This window comes from Dermochelys coriacea, chromosome 2 (assembly GCF_009764565.3).
Source record: "Dermochelys coriacea isolate rDerCor1 chromosome 2, rDerCor1.pri.v4, whole genome shotgun sequence".
In the NCBI taxonomy this organism is placed as follows: domain Eukaryota; kingdom Metazoa; phylum Chordata; order Testudines; family Dermochelyidae; genus Dermochelys; species Dermochelys coriacea.
Window position 1 is genome coordinate 225,335,252 of NC_050069.1, and position 20,035 is coordinate 225,355,286.

The following is a 20,035-nucleotide window of genomic DNA, read 5'->3' on the forward strand; positions in this document are numbered from 1 at the left end:
ATTGGCCGGTCCCCGGTCTTCTGTTGCCATGGTGACAGCGCGCGGCTCCGAGGAGGCGAGCCGCTGCTGGGCGCGGGCCGCGCCGGCTCGAGAGCGCCATGAACAGGAAGAAGCTGCAGAAGCTCGCAGAGTCGCTGTGCAGGACCGCGAAGCACTGTGAGTGCGGGGCACGGCCCCCCTGGGCTGCGGCCCACGCCCCGGGCTCCCCCAGCAGTTCCCAGCCCCGCCCAGCAACCTCTTCACCACCCCAGCACCTCCTCTGCACCCCCCTCCCCATGGCTCCAGCCCCCTAACGCCCATCCCATCCCCAGGTGTTCCCCTGCAGCCCCCATGGCTCCAGGCCCTAATCCCCAGCCCGGCCCCAGGCATTCCCCTGCAGCCCCAGGGATCCAGGCCCTAATGCCCACCCCGGCCCCAGGCATTCCCCTGCAGCCCCAGGGATCCAGGCCCTAATGCCCACCCCGGCCCCAGGCATTCCCCTGCAGCCCCAGGGATCCAGGCCCTAATGCCCACCCCGGCCCCAGGCATTCCCCTGCAGCCCCAGGGATCCAGGCCCTAATGCCCACCCCGGCCCCAGGCATTCCCCTGCAGCCCCAGGGATCCAGGCCCTAATCCCCAGCCCAGCCCCAGGCATTCCCCTGCAGCCCCAGGGATCCAGGCCCTAATGCCCACCCCGGCCCCAGGCATTCCCCTGCAGCCCCAGGGATCCAGGCCCTAATGCCCACCCCGGCCCCAGGCATTCCCCTGCAGCCCCAGGGATCCAGGCCCTAATCCCCAGCCCAGCCCCAGACATTCCCCTGCAGCCCCAGGGATCCAGGCCCTAATGCCCACCCCGGCCCCAGGCATTCCCCTGCAGCCCCAGGGATCCAGGCCCTAATCCCCAGCCCAGCCCCAGACATTCCCCTGCAGCCCCAGGGATCCAGGCCCTAATGCCCACCCCGGCCCCAGGCATTCCCCTGCAGCCCCAGGGATCCAGGCCCTAATGCCCACCCCGGCCCCAGGCATTCCCCTGCAGCCCCAGGGATCCAGGCCCTAATGCCCACCCCGGCCCCAGGCATTCCCCTGCAGCCCCAGGGATCCAGGCCCTAATGCCCACCCCGGCCCCAGGCATTCCCCTGCAGCCCCAGGGATCCAGGCCCTAATGCCCACCCTGGCCCCAGGCATTCCCCTGCAGCCCCAGGGATCCAGGCCCTAATCCCCAGCCCAGCCCCAGGCATTCCCCTGCAGCCCCAGGGATCCAGGCCCTAATCCCCAGCCCAGCCCCAGACATTCCCCTGCAGCCCCAGGGATCCAGGCCCTAATGCCCACCCCGGCCCCAGGCATTCCCCTGCAGTTCCCCCATCCCCATGGAAACAACTCCCAGGAATTCACCTGCAATTCCCCATTGTCGTGGAACTAGCGCCCTCAAAACTCTTCCAGCTCCCTTAGAAAACCCATGTCGGTCCCCTTACAGAATCAGTCCTACTGGATCCCACTCACTCCTTATGTATCTGCCACACAGTATGTTGTATATTCACTCTGTATCTCTATTAAGTTCTTACACTGTTGTAGGCCTTTCAAAATTTGGGCTCTGAAATTAAGATGGGGAACATACCAGTCTCTATATGTTGTAAAGACCTGACCAGTGTGTAACATGGCCTATTACAAGATGGAGTCATAACTAATTAGTTTGTAAAGGCCTTGCTAAAAGCTAATTGGGAATCTCCTTCATCTTGAGTAGGAAGATGCGAGGTCTACTTTAGCTGTCACAGTGAAATCAATATAGGGAACAGTACAATGAAAGCCATGAAGCTCTTGTTGGTCACACATTTGTTATAATATTTAAGAAAAGGATGGGTAGCTGAGAGAAAGGAGAGAGGGCTAGAAGATGCTTGCTTCTTTCTTTTAAGCCTATATTAAGCTATATATGGACACAAGTTTTTAAGGTATATTGAAAACAAGTGTCCTATTGTTTTCTTGTGACCTGAAGTCATGGGAATGGAAATGGCATTGGAGCTGATGAGTTGGTGGTTCAGTCTGATGCTGAAGAGACCAATTTCAAATGTGGAACAGTTAAAAGAAAAAAGTACCAAAGTATTATGAATCCTGATTTTAAAAGCCTTTATATAGAATTTCTCCAGCTTTATTAGTGATATTTTTAAATATAATGGCAGACTGAAACAATAGTCCTCTTGTCACTTCTCATCTTGACAGCATTACAGAGTTTAAAACCCACTGAAAATTAATAAAATGATAGTATCCTCTTTTACATAGAGCTGAGCTAGTGTTACCTCTCCTTCTGGAAAAAAAATGCCTAACATCTCATGCCTCCTCAGGAAAGGGGCTTCTGTCCCTGAGAGGTATTTACTTCATATTTTGTTGGTTTTTAAAAATTTGTTAAAGGTTTATTATAATGTTAAAGTTGCAGCTTCTCCTTAGTTTTGAATGGAACTTAATATTATAACCTCTATTATAACTTTTTTTTATTTCACAGTCAATAAAATTGAAGTGGAATGTCTCATAAAGCTCTTCCACACCCTGGTGGTTGAACCCAGTGATCGGCATGCTGTCATTGGCTTAGATCGTAACACGTTCAGAAACATTCTGCATGTCACATTTGGGATGACAGATGACATGATTATGGACCGAGGTGAGACTAATTGATTAAAAAAGGCTGTAACTTCTGTAAAAGACACCTAGGGCAACAGCTTCGAAATTGGTCTGTGAAGCACGTGCTAGTGGTCCACAGAATGTTCCCAGTTCACATGTTGCTGGCTTCTCGTTCTTGTTGCTCTACAAGAGCATTGGAGAGAAGAGCCTTGATGCTTGTAAAGATAGCTGAAAACAAGGAGGAGGAGCTGTATGTATGTTAATTAATATCCCCCCAAACAAAAATCCTACCAAAATAAGACACTCCACTGTACACCATTCCCCTCATGGAGATGAGAAAACAGATGACAGATATTAGTCATATTGCTTAATGCACTACTAGAAGGTGCTCAGATACTATGTGATGAGTGCAGTATACGAACCTATACAGAATAGAATAGTTGCTGTAGTTGCCACAAGGATGTTGCACAATTGCAAGTGGGATTGTGAATGGCAGGCGAAGTGATGTGTGTGATTTGAAATGGAGAAGTCCAAAAGTCAATTTTTTAAAATATAATCCAAACTATGGAAAAAATTGACAATTTCTTGCTTAGAGCAGAAGACAGACGTTTCCTATGAAAAAGCCATTGATTGACGCATCTGCACAAGTATGATCTCTCACCCATGTGTGATGTTTTCTGTGTTTTCCCTGCCTCAATGAAGAGAGATTTGCTGGTGCTAAATTATGTATCAGCTTCCTGACACCCACATTCAGTTAGCCACCCAAACAAACTCCCCAGGACTCTGCCAGTCCTTACTTTGCCTTGCAGGTTAACATTTGGTATGTGATTCTCCAAGAATATGATATGGAGAGTGTGCATATAAAAGGGAAATAAAATATGGTGGCATATGCTCTGTCCAGGGTCCAACTGCATATGGGTCACTCAATGACTAACTCTCCTGCAGCTTTGTAAGGGGGGAGGTGTGATCCTAAAAACATACCAAGTCAGAGGGCAAGGGGCTCTCTGGTATGTAGCAGTTAGTTTCAGCTGGCCTGACCAGTTCAGGGCACCCCACACACTGTAGTCATATTTATTTAAACGAAGTCTTATCATTGGACAATTAGCAACTCACTGATCATTAATATTCTTGCATGATATATGTACGGTTGACATGCAAAGAACAATACAGACATGCTGGAAATATGTGACTAAAATGTGTTTAAAGCAGGCATGTCAGAAAAGTTGATAAACAGGTTTTTCTTAGATTTTCTTAGGTTTCTTAGGTTTTTCTTGTGAACTCCCCCGTCTGTCTTGCAAGACATGAACCATGGGGAAACATCAGCAAAGCAATAAACAAAGCAATCAGATTACAAGCAGAAGGGAAGACATCATTTGCACTGTAAAAATTGCAGCAGGAAACATTGCATGGGAATTCACCAGAATGGGATACTTTCATCAAGATGGTGTTGCCCCCACATCACACCCTCCCAGAGCAGACAAGAGACTGAATCCCCAAGCAGACCTTCCTGGCTCTTGACACTAGGACATTGAACTTTGGGGGAATATAAGAAACTGGAAAAAGACTTTGCTTTATCCTTCACCTGAGGAGGCGAAGTAAACAAGTGCTTTGGGTTCTTTGTTTGTTCCTGGCTAACATAGGTGCCGACACCATGGGTGCTCCAGGGTTGGAACACCCACAGAAAAAAATTAGCAGATGCTTAGCACCCATTGGCAGCCAGCTTCCCCTTTCCCTCCAGCAACAGATCAGCTGTTCCACGCTGTGCAGAAGGTGCTGGGAGGGAGAGGGGATGAGGTGTGCTCCAGGGAAGGGATATAAAGAGGCAGGGTGGGGTGCGGCCTTGGGGGAAAGGGTGAAGTAGGGGCAAGACTGGGGGCAGAGCAAGGGCAGGAAGGGATGGGGCTTGGAGGAAGGGGTGGAGTGCAGGTAGGGATTGGGGGGGCCAAGCAAGGTAGAGAGGAAGTTGGTGCCTATGCTGGCTAAAGACTGGCCAGCCTTGCTGGAAGAATGACTGTGGTAAGACTCTAGTTTGTTAAATTAGATTATAGTCTTAGAAGTGTATTTTTACTTTTGTTTGTTTGTGACCATTTCTCTCCCTATTCCTTCTATCTGGTATCACTTACATCTGGGTTCTATTGTTAGTAAACTTGTTTAACTTTTACAAAATCATTTCAGTGCTGAATATTAAACCAAAGGGTAAAATCCTCAGCTAATCTAGCAGGCTGGTGTGTATTCTGTCTCTGTGGAGGCAACAAATTTAGTAACCTCTGTGAGGATCCAGTGAGAGGGATTGGATACCACTAGGGAGATGGTTCTGGGGAGACTCAGGTCTGGAAGGTCTGTTGGTGTCACCCTGCAAGGAGTAACCAGTGTAGTGGCAGCCAGGATGAGGCCATTGTGCTGTGAACATGTTGCTGGTGTCAGGGCTCTGAACCAAAGCTGCACAGCACAGAAGCCCCCAGGGCTGCAGGGCAGGTGGTGACACAACCCCTTACTGATCTGAGTGAACCCCCAAAGTGTTACAACCAGCCTCCTCCCACTCAGAAGCATTTCCCTGCAGTCTTCAGCCCCTGTGACTGGACAATCACAATAATTACCAGGTTCGCTTCTCCTGAGTGACTAGTATACACCAACTAGCTTATTTGATTCAACTCTGTGTCAGCTCTAGTATAACACAGCACTGTAATCTATAGTGAAAACAAGTATAAGTTTTTATTAACAAAGGCTAAGATTTTAAGAGAGTGAGCAAGGGTAATAAGAACAACAGGTTACAAGTAAAACAAAAGTGTAATGCTTCTACTAGACTAAAACTTAACTCTAACAAGCTAACCTTGTCTAAAGCAATTTTACAACTCTGTCCTTTCAAGCAGTCTTTCAACTGAGGTTGTTCGAGAAGTAGTGAGTTTGTCAGGCCTGACAGGAGTTGCTGTTATAGAACACCAAACCCCTGCCAGATGGTATTAAGGGCTTCTTCGGGCCACACCATGCCACAGGGCTGAAGGGAACGGTTATGTGCTGGTACTCCTGCACAGAGAATATCTCCTTTGTTTTTGATGAAGGAAGGGTGATGAGTAAGCACCGCTGTGCTGAGGACAGCTCCCTCCACTGTTGTGTGGGGGAGGTTTACGAATGGGGGTGTCGGGCAGCCACATGGCTGGCTCCCTCCCAGCTGCTGAAAGTATGATGCTAGAAGAGGGCATTATGTTATCATAGCTACCTCCCTTCTCTGTAGTGAGCCACTATAGGGATGACAATAGTCAGGCATTACTGCCTATAGACTGCTCTTTTCCTGCAATGTGGGGGAAATACTGTGTTAGAGAGGATACCCTGAGCAGGGGCACTGAGAGCAGATTGACATGGAGGTTTTGCTGAGCCAACATAGATTTCTTTCCTTCACTGACAGATAGGAGTGATGAGGGAATATTAATGCACAAAAATGTGCTTCCTTCCCCGACCCATGGGATGGAAAGGGGGTGGTTTCGAGCTCTATTGCGCTGGCATGAATTCCTTCTGGCATAAAGGTGCCTTGAGGAGACATTACTGAGAAAGTGCTGCAAAGCTGGACTAACTTCCACACACAGAGATGCTGGGGGTATGTATCTGAGGTATTCCATCACTGGGTCTGATTCCCCCAGCAAGGAATATGGAAACGTCATCCTATGGACTGAATGAAATATTGGTCCAGTGGAAAAAATAGTATGTGAACATGTAATGAAAGAGTGTATCATAATGCATATACAAAAGCGGGGGCTGAATTAAGGTTGACCAGACAACCTTAATTCTGTCATTTCCTAATTTTGCAGTGCTGGACTCTACCTATGTAATTTTCTTTTCACATAATTTTCATGTGTGAATATTTCAGTTCACTGAAATGGTACAGGAGTATTGTTGTTGCTGTAACTAAGCTGCTTAAATACCACTGAGAATCTGGGCCTAACTTACTAATTGTTCTAAAGGAATTTTTAAGATGCAAAGCAAAATACTAAGTATTTACAGGTTTCAGAGTAGCAACCGTGTTAGTCTGTATTCGCAAAAAGAAAAGGAGTACTTGTGGCACCTTAGAGACTAACAAATTTATTTGAACATAAGCTTTCGTGAGCTACAGCTCACTTCATCGGATGCATTTACAGACTCCACTGATTGCAAAGTTACACACAGTAGCTTTGTTTCTTATCATAGGGAAGGGTGAAGAAATAAATATGCATATTGGTTCGTGCAAGATGGCAGAAAGTTGTTGGTGTTGAGTGTACAGAAAAAAAAGTGTGTTGGATTTTCTGGATGACTTCCTCCATGGCTGCCTAAGACAAAACATTATCGTTAAAGTCCTTCTATCTCCAAATATATTTTTAATGGTGGATCTCCTTTAGGTTTTTCTGGGATTTGTGCTACTTACTGGGGTGCATAAACCCAGCAAAGCAAACAGTTAGCTAGCAGAACAAAGTGGCTATTCCACTTGTGATAGCTTAGATCCCCCAATAGGAGTTTGGAGTGGAAGACTGTCAGACCTGGATGCAACATTCTTATAGTAATGGATGTTAAGGCTCATACGGTTTTCAACAGAGTAGTTGAGGAAGGGAATTTTTGCTAAAGTGAAGCAAATCAAAACAAACATCTTCAGCCAAAAAATGTTCATATTTATAGTAAATGAAAGAAACTATTGCCTTGTTTCGTAGAATCAGACAAATGGAGAACTGGAAGGAACCAGAGTAGGTCATCTAATCCAGTATCCTGCACTGAGGGAGAACTAAGTATTTACCTACAAGTGTTTATCTAACGTGTTCTTAGAAACCTCCAGTGACAGAGATTCCACAACCTCCCTAGGTAATTTGTTCCAGTGCTTAATTACCTTTGCAGTTAGGAAGTTTTTCCTAATGTCTAACTAATTCTCTCTTGCTGCAATTTAAGCCCATTACTTCTTTTTCCTGTTCTCAAGGTGTAAGGAAGACAGTTTATCATCCTCCACTTTATAACAACCTTCTAGGTACTTGAAGACTATTACCATATTCTCCCCCGCCCAGTCTTCTCTTATCCAAACTAAATAAACTTAGTATTTTTAGTCTTCCTTTATAGATCATGTTTTCTAGATCTTTAATCATTTTGTTGCTGTCCTCTGGACTTTCTCCAACTTGCCCACATCTATCCCAAAGTATGGTCCCCAGAACTGGATACAGTACTCCAGTTGAGGCCTTATCCGTGCTGAATAGAGTGGAAGAATTACTTCTCATATGTTCTTACAACACTCCTGCTAATACATCGCAGAATGTTTGCTTTTTTTTTGCAACAGTATTACATTTTGACTCTTGATAGTTTGTGATCCATTATAACCCCAAGATCCTTTTCTGCAGTACTTTCCCCTAGGCAGTCATTTCCCATTTTATATTTGTACAATTGATTATTCCTTCCTAATTATAGTACTTTGCATTTGTCCTTATTGAATTTCATGATATTTATTTCAGACCATTTCTTCAGGTTGTCAAAATCATTTTGAATTGTTTGGCTTTGCATTGCCCCCCTGTAAGTATTACATTTGCAATACATCTAGCCTTTCTTCTCTTTTCAGTGTTCCGTGCTTTTGACACAGACAATGACAGCTGTGTCAGTGTAATAGAATGGGTGGAAGGTTTATCAATATTTCTTCGGGGGACATTAGAAGAAAAGATGAAATGTAAGGTTTATGTGTATGTCAATTTTTAGTAATAATTAAATTTATGACTATTTAAATCTACTTTTTAAATGTAACTAATACTAATCCTCTGCTGTTATAAAATTCAGGGTAATTGGAGGGTTTTCATTTGAACAATTTCATGCTACTGAGTTGAGTCTTTCAAAACTCGTTACCATTGGAATTTTGTTTTCCATTTGTGCTTGCATTAGAGCCCACAGACATGAAAAAGACTTTATCAAGATATTAAGACCAAGAATTAAAGACATTTAAAGGTCCAAACTGAGCCATGTGAAATGCTGTTCGTGAGGAGCCTCACAGGGACTAAGCCAGTGCAGAGAAGTCCAGAAGCCGCTCTGGCCTAGACACTGGAGTAAAAGCCTAAAATGGTGAAATTGTGATTTTGAAGCATAGCCTTTAACCTAATCTTAAAATCTCTTTTAAGATCTTTTTAAAGAACTATTTAAAATTTTTGCATTCATTTTAAGCAAAAGCAATTGCTTGTTCAGATACAAGAGGTGGAAAAATGCCACTGGGTTGAGTCCTCCTAAGCTTGTTACCATTGGACTTTTGTTTTTTCCATCCAAATTGGGCAGAGCTGGGAGTTGAATGTGAGCTTCCCACATTGCAGGCCAGTGTCCTAACCCCTGGGCTACAGAGTCACGCTAACTTCCCCACCCCTAGCCCTCCGAGAGTCAAACCTGGACCTGAGAAACCTTCCTGCCAAACCTGTCATTGAAACAGATGTTTCCAAGACACGTTTCTCTTTCAACAAAACAGCACTTTCTGACAGAAAAATGTTTCACTGAAAATATTTTGACCAGCTCAAGCATTGACAAATACAAGTAGGCTAAACCAGTTTGGAATAATACTTACAAATAGGATGGTTGGGTGGGTATTTTACTGACTGAAAGCTTTTTTCTTAATAGTGTAATTGGCAAAGGAAAGGACCAGAAAGTTTTAGCAGAAGTCAGGATTGGTTTAGAGTCATTTGTTCTTTAAGGCTGGGCTTGACACGGTTTGAAAACCAAGATAAACTTGGAGCCACTTGACAATTAAGGAGAGATTTGCTGCTAGAAGGGGAAGTGTGTGTGTGTGTGCGCGCGCGCTGTCAGTCTTCTCCATATCCATCTATATCACAGGCCTTCCAACCTGCAACTTTCATACATGTTAGCTTTGGAGTTTTAAAAATATACCTTCTATCTTAGTCTAAACAAGGCCTGTGACCTGCAGCATCTCCTTCCATGCCTTCACAGATGAATCTGGGCTCAGCTGCTTTTGTGCTTGGCTTGTCCTTTGAACTGTTTCGTGCTCTGCCATGCAGTGATGTCAAGGGCTCCACAAATTCATTTCCCTCACATAATTCTAGAGAAAGAGCCATACTGAAGCCAACATCAGATGCAACTGGACCTCAACATAATCACAATGCTGGAGGTACAGACCCCCAATATACTGAAACAATACCAATTTTTGTATCATCATCCAGAACACCCATAACACTGCAATACCTGGTCACCTTACTCAAATGACTACTTTTGAAATTAGATTAATGTGAGTCAAACCACTCTGTCTGACACGCTCTCTGTTGGCTACCATCACAGTTTGTTGCTGAAAAAGCAAAACTGCATTTTTAGACTTAAGGGGAGTAAGACTGTTACCAAACTTGCTAAGAAGTTCTATTTAAAAGATTAAGGTCTTTGAAAGAGAGAGGAAACAGTTTTTCACCACAGTTTAAACTAGCCAGCAATCTGTGTGCCCAAAAAGGAAGGAACAGAGAAAAATAAAAAGGAAAGAAAATTTAAAAATACTCAGCATAACATAGCTGTTTTCTGGCCTGTTTGGAGCTTTTTGGTCTTAACCTTGCTTGGCTTTGTGGAATTTTGACTGTTTAGCACTGTGAATATAGTATGATGCGGTCTATATTTTCATTGTGCATTGGGAAGGAATTTGTCAATTACTGATAGCTGTCTGACTCCACAATTGGGGCACATCAATAGAATCAGGATTTCATCCTTTGTCTTAAGGAAGTCAGTAGCAAAATGCCTATTGACTTCAACGGGGCAGGATTTTATCCAAAGGCAGAAACATATTTTTGCTCTTGTGAAAGTTAGGTATATTACTTGTGTCTTGTACTGCAGTATCTCAAGACTCGTTGAGAGCAGTCACATATTAGCAAAAACGAAGCAATAACAAGTATTTTTGTTGATTAATATATAGTAAAAATAAACTTTTTTTATAGTATTTTGAGATTCTCTCTGTGCATTAAAGGATCCCTGATTTGCAGCTTTTGAACAGATATAGCTCATGCTCAGATCTTCTAGCCCAACTTCTGAACTGGTTAGGGTTCGTACTCTAATTGTAATGCAAAGGTAACAATACCTCAGTAGTATGGATAATTGAGTCCGTTCTCTCCTATCTGCCTCTCACTCAGTTTCTTTCATATAGGCGTCAATTTACAAATTGTTTGGAAACAAACTTTCACCACATATTAAACATGTTTAGGGAATGGCAGGAGAGAGTATGAATAGCAGTCTTTCCCCCCTCCTTCCAAACAAAAGGCCTCGGTGAGTGGGACCAGGCAGGGGCTGGGGCTCGTTTCTCCCTCAGGGCGCAGGGCTGGGATGGGGCAGTCCTGGTGGTGCCAGCCCTGCATAGGACCACCAGGAGTATCTGAGCTGCGATCAGCTGTAGGGTGCTGGGGCTCAGGCCTCCACCCTGTGGATTGGTGGAATAGGGGGTATCCAGCCCCTGTTGAAGGGTAAAGGATTCTGCTGCCAACTTGACATCTAGTCATTTACAAAACAGGTTTAGATTCTGCAGCTCCCCAGCCACTCACTAACACCTGCACCCCGAACTGCAACTTTAAAAAACTGTATCCTCAACTTTAGGACCAAAAACTCACAACTTTCTTACAGCCTTCCTTATAATCCAAATAACCACTCAGTTTTGTAACTGTTATTTAAAATCTGTCACTTACTATGCATTGCATATTTTTGTTCCATCTCTATTATATATTTTAACTGAAAGGAAGATTAGCTATGAACGATCAGTAAATTATAATTAACAATCAGCATAAAACATTTGTACATGGCAAGTTCTTCTTTATACCGGAGTTACTCAGTATAAAATTGTCTTTACTTGTTCTAACACATAGCTCAACTTGCAAATCAAGCAACTCTAATGATTTGGGAAATATTAGTATGAAATTAAATTAGATTTATCTTTTGAAAAGATTGTTTTGAGGTCTATGATCTGAATGGTGATGGATACATTTCAAGAGAGGAAATGTTTCATATGCTGAAGAATAGCCTGCTAAAACAACCATCAGAAGAAGATCCTGATGAGGGAATTAAGGACTTGGTAGAAATAACACTGAAGAAAATGGCAAGTACTAAACCTAAATAGCAATTTATTTTAGTTAAGATGCACCTTTCTAATATCAATGAATTGATCTTCACAACAACTCCAAAAGGTAGGAAAATATTATCCCTACTTTACAAATGGAAACTGAGGCATAAAGATACTAAGTGACTTGCCCTGGTCATACAGGAGGTCTAAGAAAGAGCCAAAAATATAACCCAGATCTCATGAATTCCAGTCCAGTGTCCTAACAACAAAACCACCCTTCCTTGCGCAGTTCATCACGATAATATATTTTCTTCTAATCAACTAAAGATTATTTTTAGATTTAGGAATATTTTTTTAGAAGTCCAGTAGACAAAATTCCAAGGTGTAGCTGATCCCTTCTATGAGAACATACGATTCTCAAACTTGCTCTGTATTTATTTCAATAAAAGGTGTCACCTACAGTTTTATTCTTTACTAAGATTGTATGTTATCACTTGATTTTATTAGGTAAATCTTACTTCTCCAGTTTACTAATTCTGTTTAAAGTACAACCCCAAGGCTATTCATGTAAACTAAGGGCCTTATCAATGCGACTGTTTTTGTGTGTAATGAATGCAGAATTGGATGCTAAAGTTGTAGCAACATTTCCAGTAACAGACAAATTGTCATACCATTTCTTTGACATATGAGAAGTATAAATTGTTTAATATTCAAGTAATGTTATGTGTGAGAGAACAATAGAATTTCCAACCTCAGTCATTCAAAAATCAGGTTAGGCTCATAGAAATATGAAATTGTCTTAAAAATAATGAGATTTTAAAATGTAATTATAGAGTCTTATTTACTTTCTATGTTTTAAAATTTTAGGGTTAATTTTTTTCAAGCTTTTCTCCATAACCGTAAGAACTAAAAACATACTTTTTAAAAAAGTATAAAAGCTGAGATTCTCACATACTAAGATGAGTTGAGGCTTTAAGAAAGACCCGAATATCAAAAGACTCATGATAAAATCACAACAGTTGGCAACAATGGAGTAGTATTAAGAATGTCAAGAACAATAAAGTTAAAAAATTCGTTGATATATTCTTCAAACTCCATCTGATTTAACTGAGTCATAAACAAGCATTGCACGGCTGCAACAGCATTTTTAAAAAACTTGTTTATTCCAGTTTATTGTAATGAGCTACTGAGTCAGACTATAAGATTCAGTCATTCACAAGAGTTACCAGGGTCTTATGTGAGTTCTGTTAATGAACCCTTAAGAGCTAGGTTTCAGAGTCGTAGCCGTGTTAGTCTGTATGAGCAGAAAGAACGAGGAGTACTTGTGGCACCTTAGAGCCTAACAACTTTATCTGAGCATAGCTTTCATGGGCTAAAGCCCACTTCATCAGATGCATGCAGTGGAAAATACAGTAGGAAGATTATATGTGTATAACTGGGTGTGTGTACACACACACACACACACACACACACACACACACACACACACACACACAGAACATGAAAAAATGGGAGTTGCCATACCAACTCTTAATGAGACCAATCAATTAAGGTGGGCTATTTTCAGCAGGAGAAAAAAAACTTTAGTGATAATCAGGATGGCCCATTTCAAAACCAGTTGACAAGAAGGTGTGAGTAACAGTTGGGGGAAAATTAGCATGGGGAAATAGCTTTTAGTTAGTGTAATGACTCATCCAATCCCAGTCTTTATTCAAGCCTAATTTAATTATGTCCAGTTTGCAGATTAATTCCAGTTCTGCTGTTTCTCGTTGGAGTCTGTTTTTGAAGTTTTTTTGTTGAATAATTGTGACATTTAGGTCTGTAATTGAGAGCCCAGGGAGGCTGAAGTGTTCTCCAACTGGTTTTTGAATGCTACAAAAGTTTTTTTTTCTCCTGCTGATAATAGCCAACCTTAATCGATTGGTCTTGTTAAGAGTTGGTATAGCAACCCCCATTTTTTCGTGTGTGTGTGTGTGTGTGTACACACAATCTTCCTACTGTATTTCCACTGCATAAATCTGATGAAGTGGGTTTTAGCCCACAAAAACTTATGCTCAAATAAATTTGTTAGTCTCTAAGGTACCACAAGAGCTAGCCTGTCAGCACCAAGGAAAGAGCAATATCAGGCACAGAGAGAGTTTTTTGAATCTCTCCCCAGTGACACATCCAGACACTGGATTGGCATTGACTGCTGTTTCTCTTTATGTAGAAGAAGACTGGGCTGACACAGCACCAGACAGAGATGTAAGGGAGGAGAGGGGAAAAAAAATATGAGGGTATTTGTAGCTTAAACTCACCCCACCACAAACGAACAAGTAATGGAAGAACATTTTTAGTTCACAATTTAACCATTCTACTCTTCAAATGTTAGAAATGTCATATGTTATGGGTGACTTTAAATGCAACAGTAAAATAATTTCTTCTTTGAATAGTTATCAATATGAACTCAACTCTTGGTGCTCATGTATCCCGTGCATGTGAAATCAGGTTCTGTTAGCCAGCCGTGGCAGATGGGGTCATGTCTGCACTCTAGACACTGGTGACCCCTCCTCCAAGGATGTAAAGGGTAGAGTGACCCCAATCATCCCTCAGTTTCTAATTAGTGCCTGTGTCAGTGAGAGAGAACCTCTCCACCTATATCTCTGTGCACTGTGCTAGTTAGTAGTAGTATTGATAATTAGCTATTTGGTTAGAAGTGTTCGTCTTTTGCCCAGTGGCAAAAAAAATGGTTTGTCAGATATTTAGTATTAGACCACATTCCTTCTACCTCTCCCTTGTACAGCAGCTCTAGCAGCATGGCAGAAGCAAAATCCCTGCGGCTTAAATCCTGGCCCAAGTGTGACGCTTCAGTGTTGCTGAACAGAAGGTATACCAGGTGCCTTTTTTGCCTAAAGGAAGGTCATATTCTTGAGCAATGTCCATATATCATTCCTCTAAAGTTCTAAACAGACTCTGAAAGCTAGAGTGAATCCTGCCTAAATTGTTCCTCATGAAGTACTCTGTACAAGCCTCCATGGATGCCAAAAGAAAGGATGTAGCAAGATGTCAGTCCTCTGTTCAGTCCCTCTCCATGAACACCCTGGTGAGCCAAGATTCCCAGGATGCTACATTGACCAACAGGTCCCAGTCGTCTGCTTCCATTCCAGCTTTGACTATACCAAACGGGTGGGAAGGAGCACCCACTCCAGAGGTAAGATGAGATGCAGATCACCCTCCCTGATGCCTACCAAGTTGAGATACAAGAGTCAGCAAATATCTGATTCATCTCAGACTCAACAATTGAAGGTTAGCCAACATCCTGACTTAGATCCCTCTGGTGCTTCAGTACCGACCGCTAAACATGTGCATGAGGTACAAACTAAATCTGTGGACTGCCCTTCCTCTGGCACCAATCTATCAGAACTCGTTGCTTTGGTATCTGCTGCATCTATCCTGTCTCTGTTGCCATCTAAAGCATATAAGGCACCAAATGATCTAACTGTAGGACTGGTACCAGAGTCACTTTTCCTTGAGAGGTTGAGGTTGGTGATAGCTAAGCCACCAGTTACCAGGTCATCAGAATGGCAGATGAAGGAGGTCTCTCTACTGACTTCATCCCCTACCCAAATAGGGAAAATACAGCAGAGCCAGGACACTCCTGACAGAATGGCTTCATCTTTAGAGGTCTATTCCTTTTTTTCATTACCATTGATACACACTATGGAGTCATCTACTACATATGCACACAAACACCCCCTGCCCACCTCCACCGGGTTGCACTTAGGTTACCTCACTATCTTCTAGTATTTGCAAATTGACTGCTTTAATTATTTGCTCCATTATCTTTTCAGGTACAGAAATTAAGCTGACTAGTCTTATTCCCCTTTTTATAGATGGGCACTATATTTGCCCTTTTCCAATCCTCTGGAATCTCTCCCGTCTTCCATGACTTTTCAAAGATAATCGCTAATGGCTCAGATATCTCCTCAGTCAGTTCCTTGAGTATTCTAGGATGCATTTCATCGGGCCCTGGTGATTTGAAAACATCTAACTTGTACAATTTTTAACTTTTCCCCTATTTTAGCCTCTGATCCTACCTCATTTTCACTGGCATTCATTATGTTAGATGTCCAATTGCTACTAAACTTTTTGGTGGAAACTGAAAAAACAAAATCATTTAGCACTTCTGCCATTTCCATATTTTAGGTTGTCCCTCTCACCCCCTCCTCACTGAGTAACGGGCCTACCCTGTCCTTGGTCTTCCTCTTGCTTCCATACCAATCTGTACCAATCTTTAGCATACCAATCCAATAGGATTAGCATACCATACCAATCCAGTATTAGTCCTGGCACATAATTTGTTTTGAAGCCTTCTGGAATATAATTCTTTGAAACTGTCAGCACGGCATTGACAAACTGGTCATAATTTCTGGTATTGGTTCAGTCTTTCTTACAATGGCATCAAGGTCATTGGTGAAGTTGTTCCATTCTGCTTTTTTTAAATTAAAGCAGTACCAACATGGTACTGAGTTAGACGGTATGGCTGCATTGATCTGGATGGTGATGGGTGCAACACTCTGTATCTCAGAGTACCAACCTGGAACTCCCATATTCACCATTGTCATATGATTGATACATTTTGTACAAAGTATGCCTCGTGAGTATCATTTTTAAAGCCTTGATCTGCTGAACATTAATATCCCGTTGAATTGTATGTGCCATCATTGTGTGTGATGTTATGAAGTATTCCTATATGTGTTACTGAAATATCTTGTGAGGTTGGGAAATGCCCACATCTGGCCTTTCAGTAGAGACAAAGGAGCAACTATCACTGGCCAGACAGGTGTTGATGGCCAATCAAGAAGAATCCACTATCCCAGAGACTTCTGAGAGAGGACACATACACAATGGGGGCAGCCTGACCCCCACATCACAGCAAGGATCTTTCTAGCAGCTGGAAGGAGGTATAAAAGAGGGACAGTAACACAAATCACTGGGTCTCTCTCTCCTCCTGCATCTCAACACTTGGAAGATCATCCAGAAGACGAAGTCTTTGAACTGGGGAGATTGCTCCCAAGCTGAAAAGGAACCCCATCTCTGCATTAGAAACTGTGATCTGCCTATAACATCTATTAGGGTGAGAGACTGTTTGATTCAAATCTTGCTTAGTCAGTTAAAGTTAGAATTTAGACTGCATTTCCATTTTTATTTTTTAGGTAACCAACTTTGATCTCTATGCTTGCTACTTGTAATTACTTAAAATCTATCTGCAAAAAGAAAAGGAGTACTTGTGGCACCTTAGACTAACAAATTTATTTGAGCATAAGCTTTCGTGATTAGGGTTAGGGATGAAGTGAGCTGTAGCTCACGAAAGCTTATGCTCAAATAAATGTTAGTCTCTAAGGTGCCACAAGTACTCCTTTTCTTTTTGCGAATACAGACTAACACGGCTGCTACTCTGAAACCTGTTAAAATCTATCTGTAGTTAATAAATCTGTTTTATATTTTACCTAAAACAGTGGTTTTGGTTGGAGTGCTTGAGGAATCTCAGCTTAGATTAGCAAAGGCTGTTGCACATGCACTACCCTTTTGTCGGAGTGGCGACCTTATTAATGAACTTTCGGAGTCCATGGGACTCTTGAGCAGTGTAAGCTGGTATATTGCTGGGGTGATTGGTTGGTGCCTGTCTCTATATGATTCATAAATGGCTCAGGGAGCATTCATGCAATTTAGCTGGGTATGGAGCTCCACATGTTGATGGCTGAGTGATCACAGCACTTGGAAGGGTCTTGCTGCTTGGCGCTAGAATAGCATTGTGTGAGACAGCCCAGGCTGGAGACTTAAGAGGGCACAGTGATCCCACAGTTCCACATTGTATTCTGGGGTTCCCATCACAAGGGGCCAGTGCTGCAAATGTGGAATCAGACCCAAATTAAGTTTGTTATATGAATCAGCTATGTTGTTGCTAACAAACACTACATTAGGGTTGTAGCCCTGTATCCATGGACTGCTTCTGAAAAAACTGGGGAACGTAAGATTCTGAATTAACTCAAATGTATCCTCATTGATCACTTCAGTGAATTCCAGGACCTCATCAAGTACATGGCAGTCTCTCTGGAGACTATGAGAAAGTAGTACAGAGGAAACCTCACAAGCTCTTCGATACTTTGCACTCTTCCATAACTGTCAGGCTTTCCCTGCCGATAAATAAGGTATCGTTGGAGCCTTCACAAGACCTGAGGCAGACTTCAGCATTTGATTCCTGCTATACCTAAGAGTGCAGACAGAAGTTCCTTCCAGCGGGTTTGAATATTCTTATTCTCACCTGCTACAGGGATCTCTGGCTGTAGGAACCATCCAGGAGAAGTCCAAGCAGCTAGGGCCTCCCAAAGAAACATCTAGGGAGGAAAAACCCTAAAAAGCTAGACCTGTTTGGATGCAAAGTCTGTTCACCTGCCAGCTCCAGATGCTTATAGCTAGCTACCAACTCTTCTTTAAATATGACTTTTTAAAATGGGAAAAACTATCTCAGTTTGTGGATAATCTATCACGGGAACATCGAGAGGAATTTAGAGCCGTCATGATGGAAAGACAACTGATATTGCACGTTTCTATTCAAGATGTACGTGACATGTCTAACACAACAACACTTACTATGGCCACTTCTAGTATAGTGAGAAGATATTTCTGGCTTTGATCATTTAGGATTCACAGGAAGATCCAACCCACAATTGAGGATCTTCCCTTTGAAGTTAATAAGCATTTTAATTCCAAAACAGGGAAGGCCCTCCATTCATTGGAGGACTCCAGGACAACTCTGCATTCCTTGAGTCCGTAGTTCTATCATCAAGAAGAAAGCAAGTAAGATCACAGTCTTCTGTCAGACAAAATCTCTCTGCCCATTACTATTATCAGCCCCAGAAGACCTCTAAACCACAAATAAAAAAGGAGAGGTTCTATCAACAATGATCTTCTGCCTCTTCCTCCACTTCTGCACAATCTGTATCTTCCACCAGGTAGCAGGTTTGATATCTGTGCTGAGAGCCTGACAGAACTTCTCAAGGATCACATCCCTTTCATAGATCCCTTTGGCAACCACCTTTTATTTTTGGGAAGACCTAGACTCAGTCATCTCAGACTAGTGTGTCTTGGAAATTGCTGAAAAGGGGTATTGTATCTAGTTTAATCTCTTCCTATCCCCTCCTCCCATCCCTTTTAAGGGACCAGATACTGATGAAACAATAAGTGGAATCCCTTTCTACATCTCAGAGCTGTGGAGGAGGCATCTTTAGAGTTCAGGACTAGGGGGAATATTCCCGTTCTTTTCTCATCCTGAAGAAGAAAGGTTGATGTCTCATTCTGGATCTCTGATATCTCAGATTCATCTGTCATTTCAAATTCAGGATTGTGACTCTGGCCTCTAATTCCCTCATTAGATCCTGAAGACTAGTTTCTGGCAGTTGACCTTCAGGATGCATATTTTCACATATCCATTCATCTGGAGTACCTCAGATTCACCTCACTATCAGTGCAAGGTCCTGCCCTTGGGTCTTTCCACAGCACAAGGGTATCTACCAAGTGCTTGACATCGTATCTAAAAAGGGGATCCAGGTCTATCTATATCAACAACTGGTTGATCCAAAGAAGATCACACCAGCAAATGATCAATGCAATTCAAGTGGCCTTAACTCTTTGCTTCACTGTGCCTCAAAGCCAGAGAAAAATCCACACTTACTCCAACTCAAAGCATAGAGTTTATAGAAGCCATGTTAGATTCTGAGTTGACAAGAGCTTACCTTCCATGAGATTCCAAATTATAGTGAACCTCATGCACCAGGTTTTATCTCACCCAGAGACATTGGTAAGAGTGTGCCTCAGACTTCTGGGACAGATGGCTTCATGCACATATGTGACAGTTTGCCAAACTTCACCTATGCTGCATCAAGGGTGATTGAAATCAGTGTAACTACCCAGCAGAGACCACATAAACATGTTGGTCACGGTCCCTCAGAAAGTCTTCTCCTCTTTAAACTGGTGGACAAATACATTTTGGTTGTGCAAGGAAGTACCCTTCTCTGCACCTCTACATAGCAAGACAGGTGACAGATACTTCTACTTAGGGATTGTAGGCCTCACCTACATCACTTTCTGCCACAGGGTCTGTCGTCCCCTCAAGAACCTTATCTACACATAAGCGTCCTCGAACTCATAGCCATTTGCATGTCAGTCAAAGCATTCTTCCCTCTACTCCAGGGATCCACAATCCAAATGCTGACAGACAACACCACAGCTATGCATTATGTCAAAGACAAGGAGGAGCTACATCATTTCCATTCTGTCCGGAAGCCATTAGGCTCTGGACTTGATGCATTAATTACTAGATCATGCTAGTGGCCCAGTATCTTCCAGCTATTCGGAACTTGTTAACAGTTTATGGCACGCAGGCACCCCAATATT

At 42.7% G+C, this 20,035-nt stretch overlaps 1 protein-coding gene across 2 annotated transcripts in view; it reads left to right on the forward strand.

Moving 5' to 3' along the window:
• The window catches only part of EFCAB1 (EF-hand calcium binding domain 1), a 25,171-nt gene continuing 5,136 nt past the window's right edge, over window positions 1–20,035 (forward strand). The window contains exons 1-4 of one of the 2 annotated variants that reach the window (XM_038392397.2): window positions 1–156; window positions 2,474–2,629; window positions 8,150–8,254; window positions 11,484–11,635. In XM_038392397.2, coding sequence (XP_038248325.1) covers window positions 99–156; window positions 2,474–2,629; window positions 8,150–8,254; window positions 11,484–11,635 — 471 coding nt within the window. In that variant the 5' untranslated portion in view covers window positions 1–98. The remainder of the gene's footprint in view (window positions 157–2,473; window positions 2,630–8,149; window positions 8,255–11,483; window positions 11,636–20,035) is intronic. The other variant, XM_038392400.2, reaches the window with a different exon arrangement.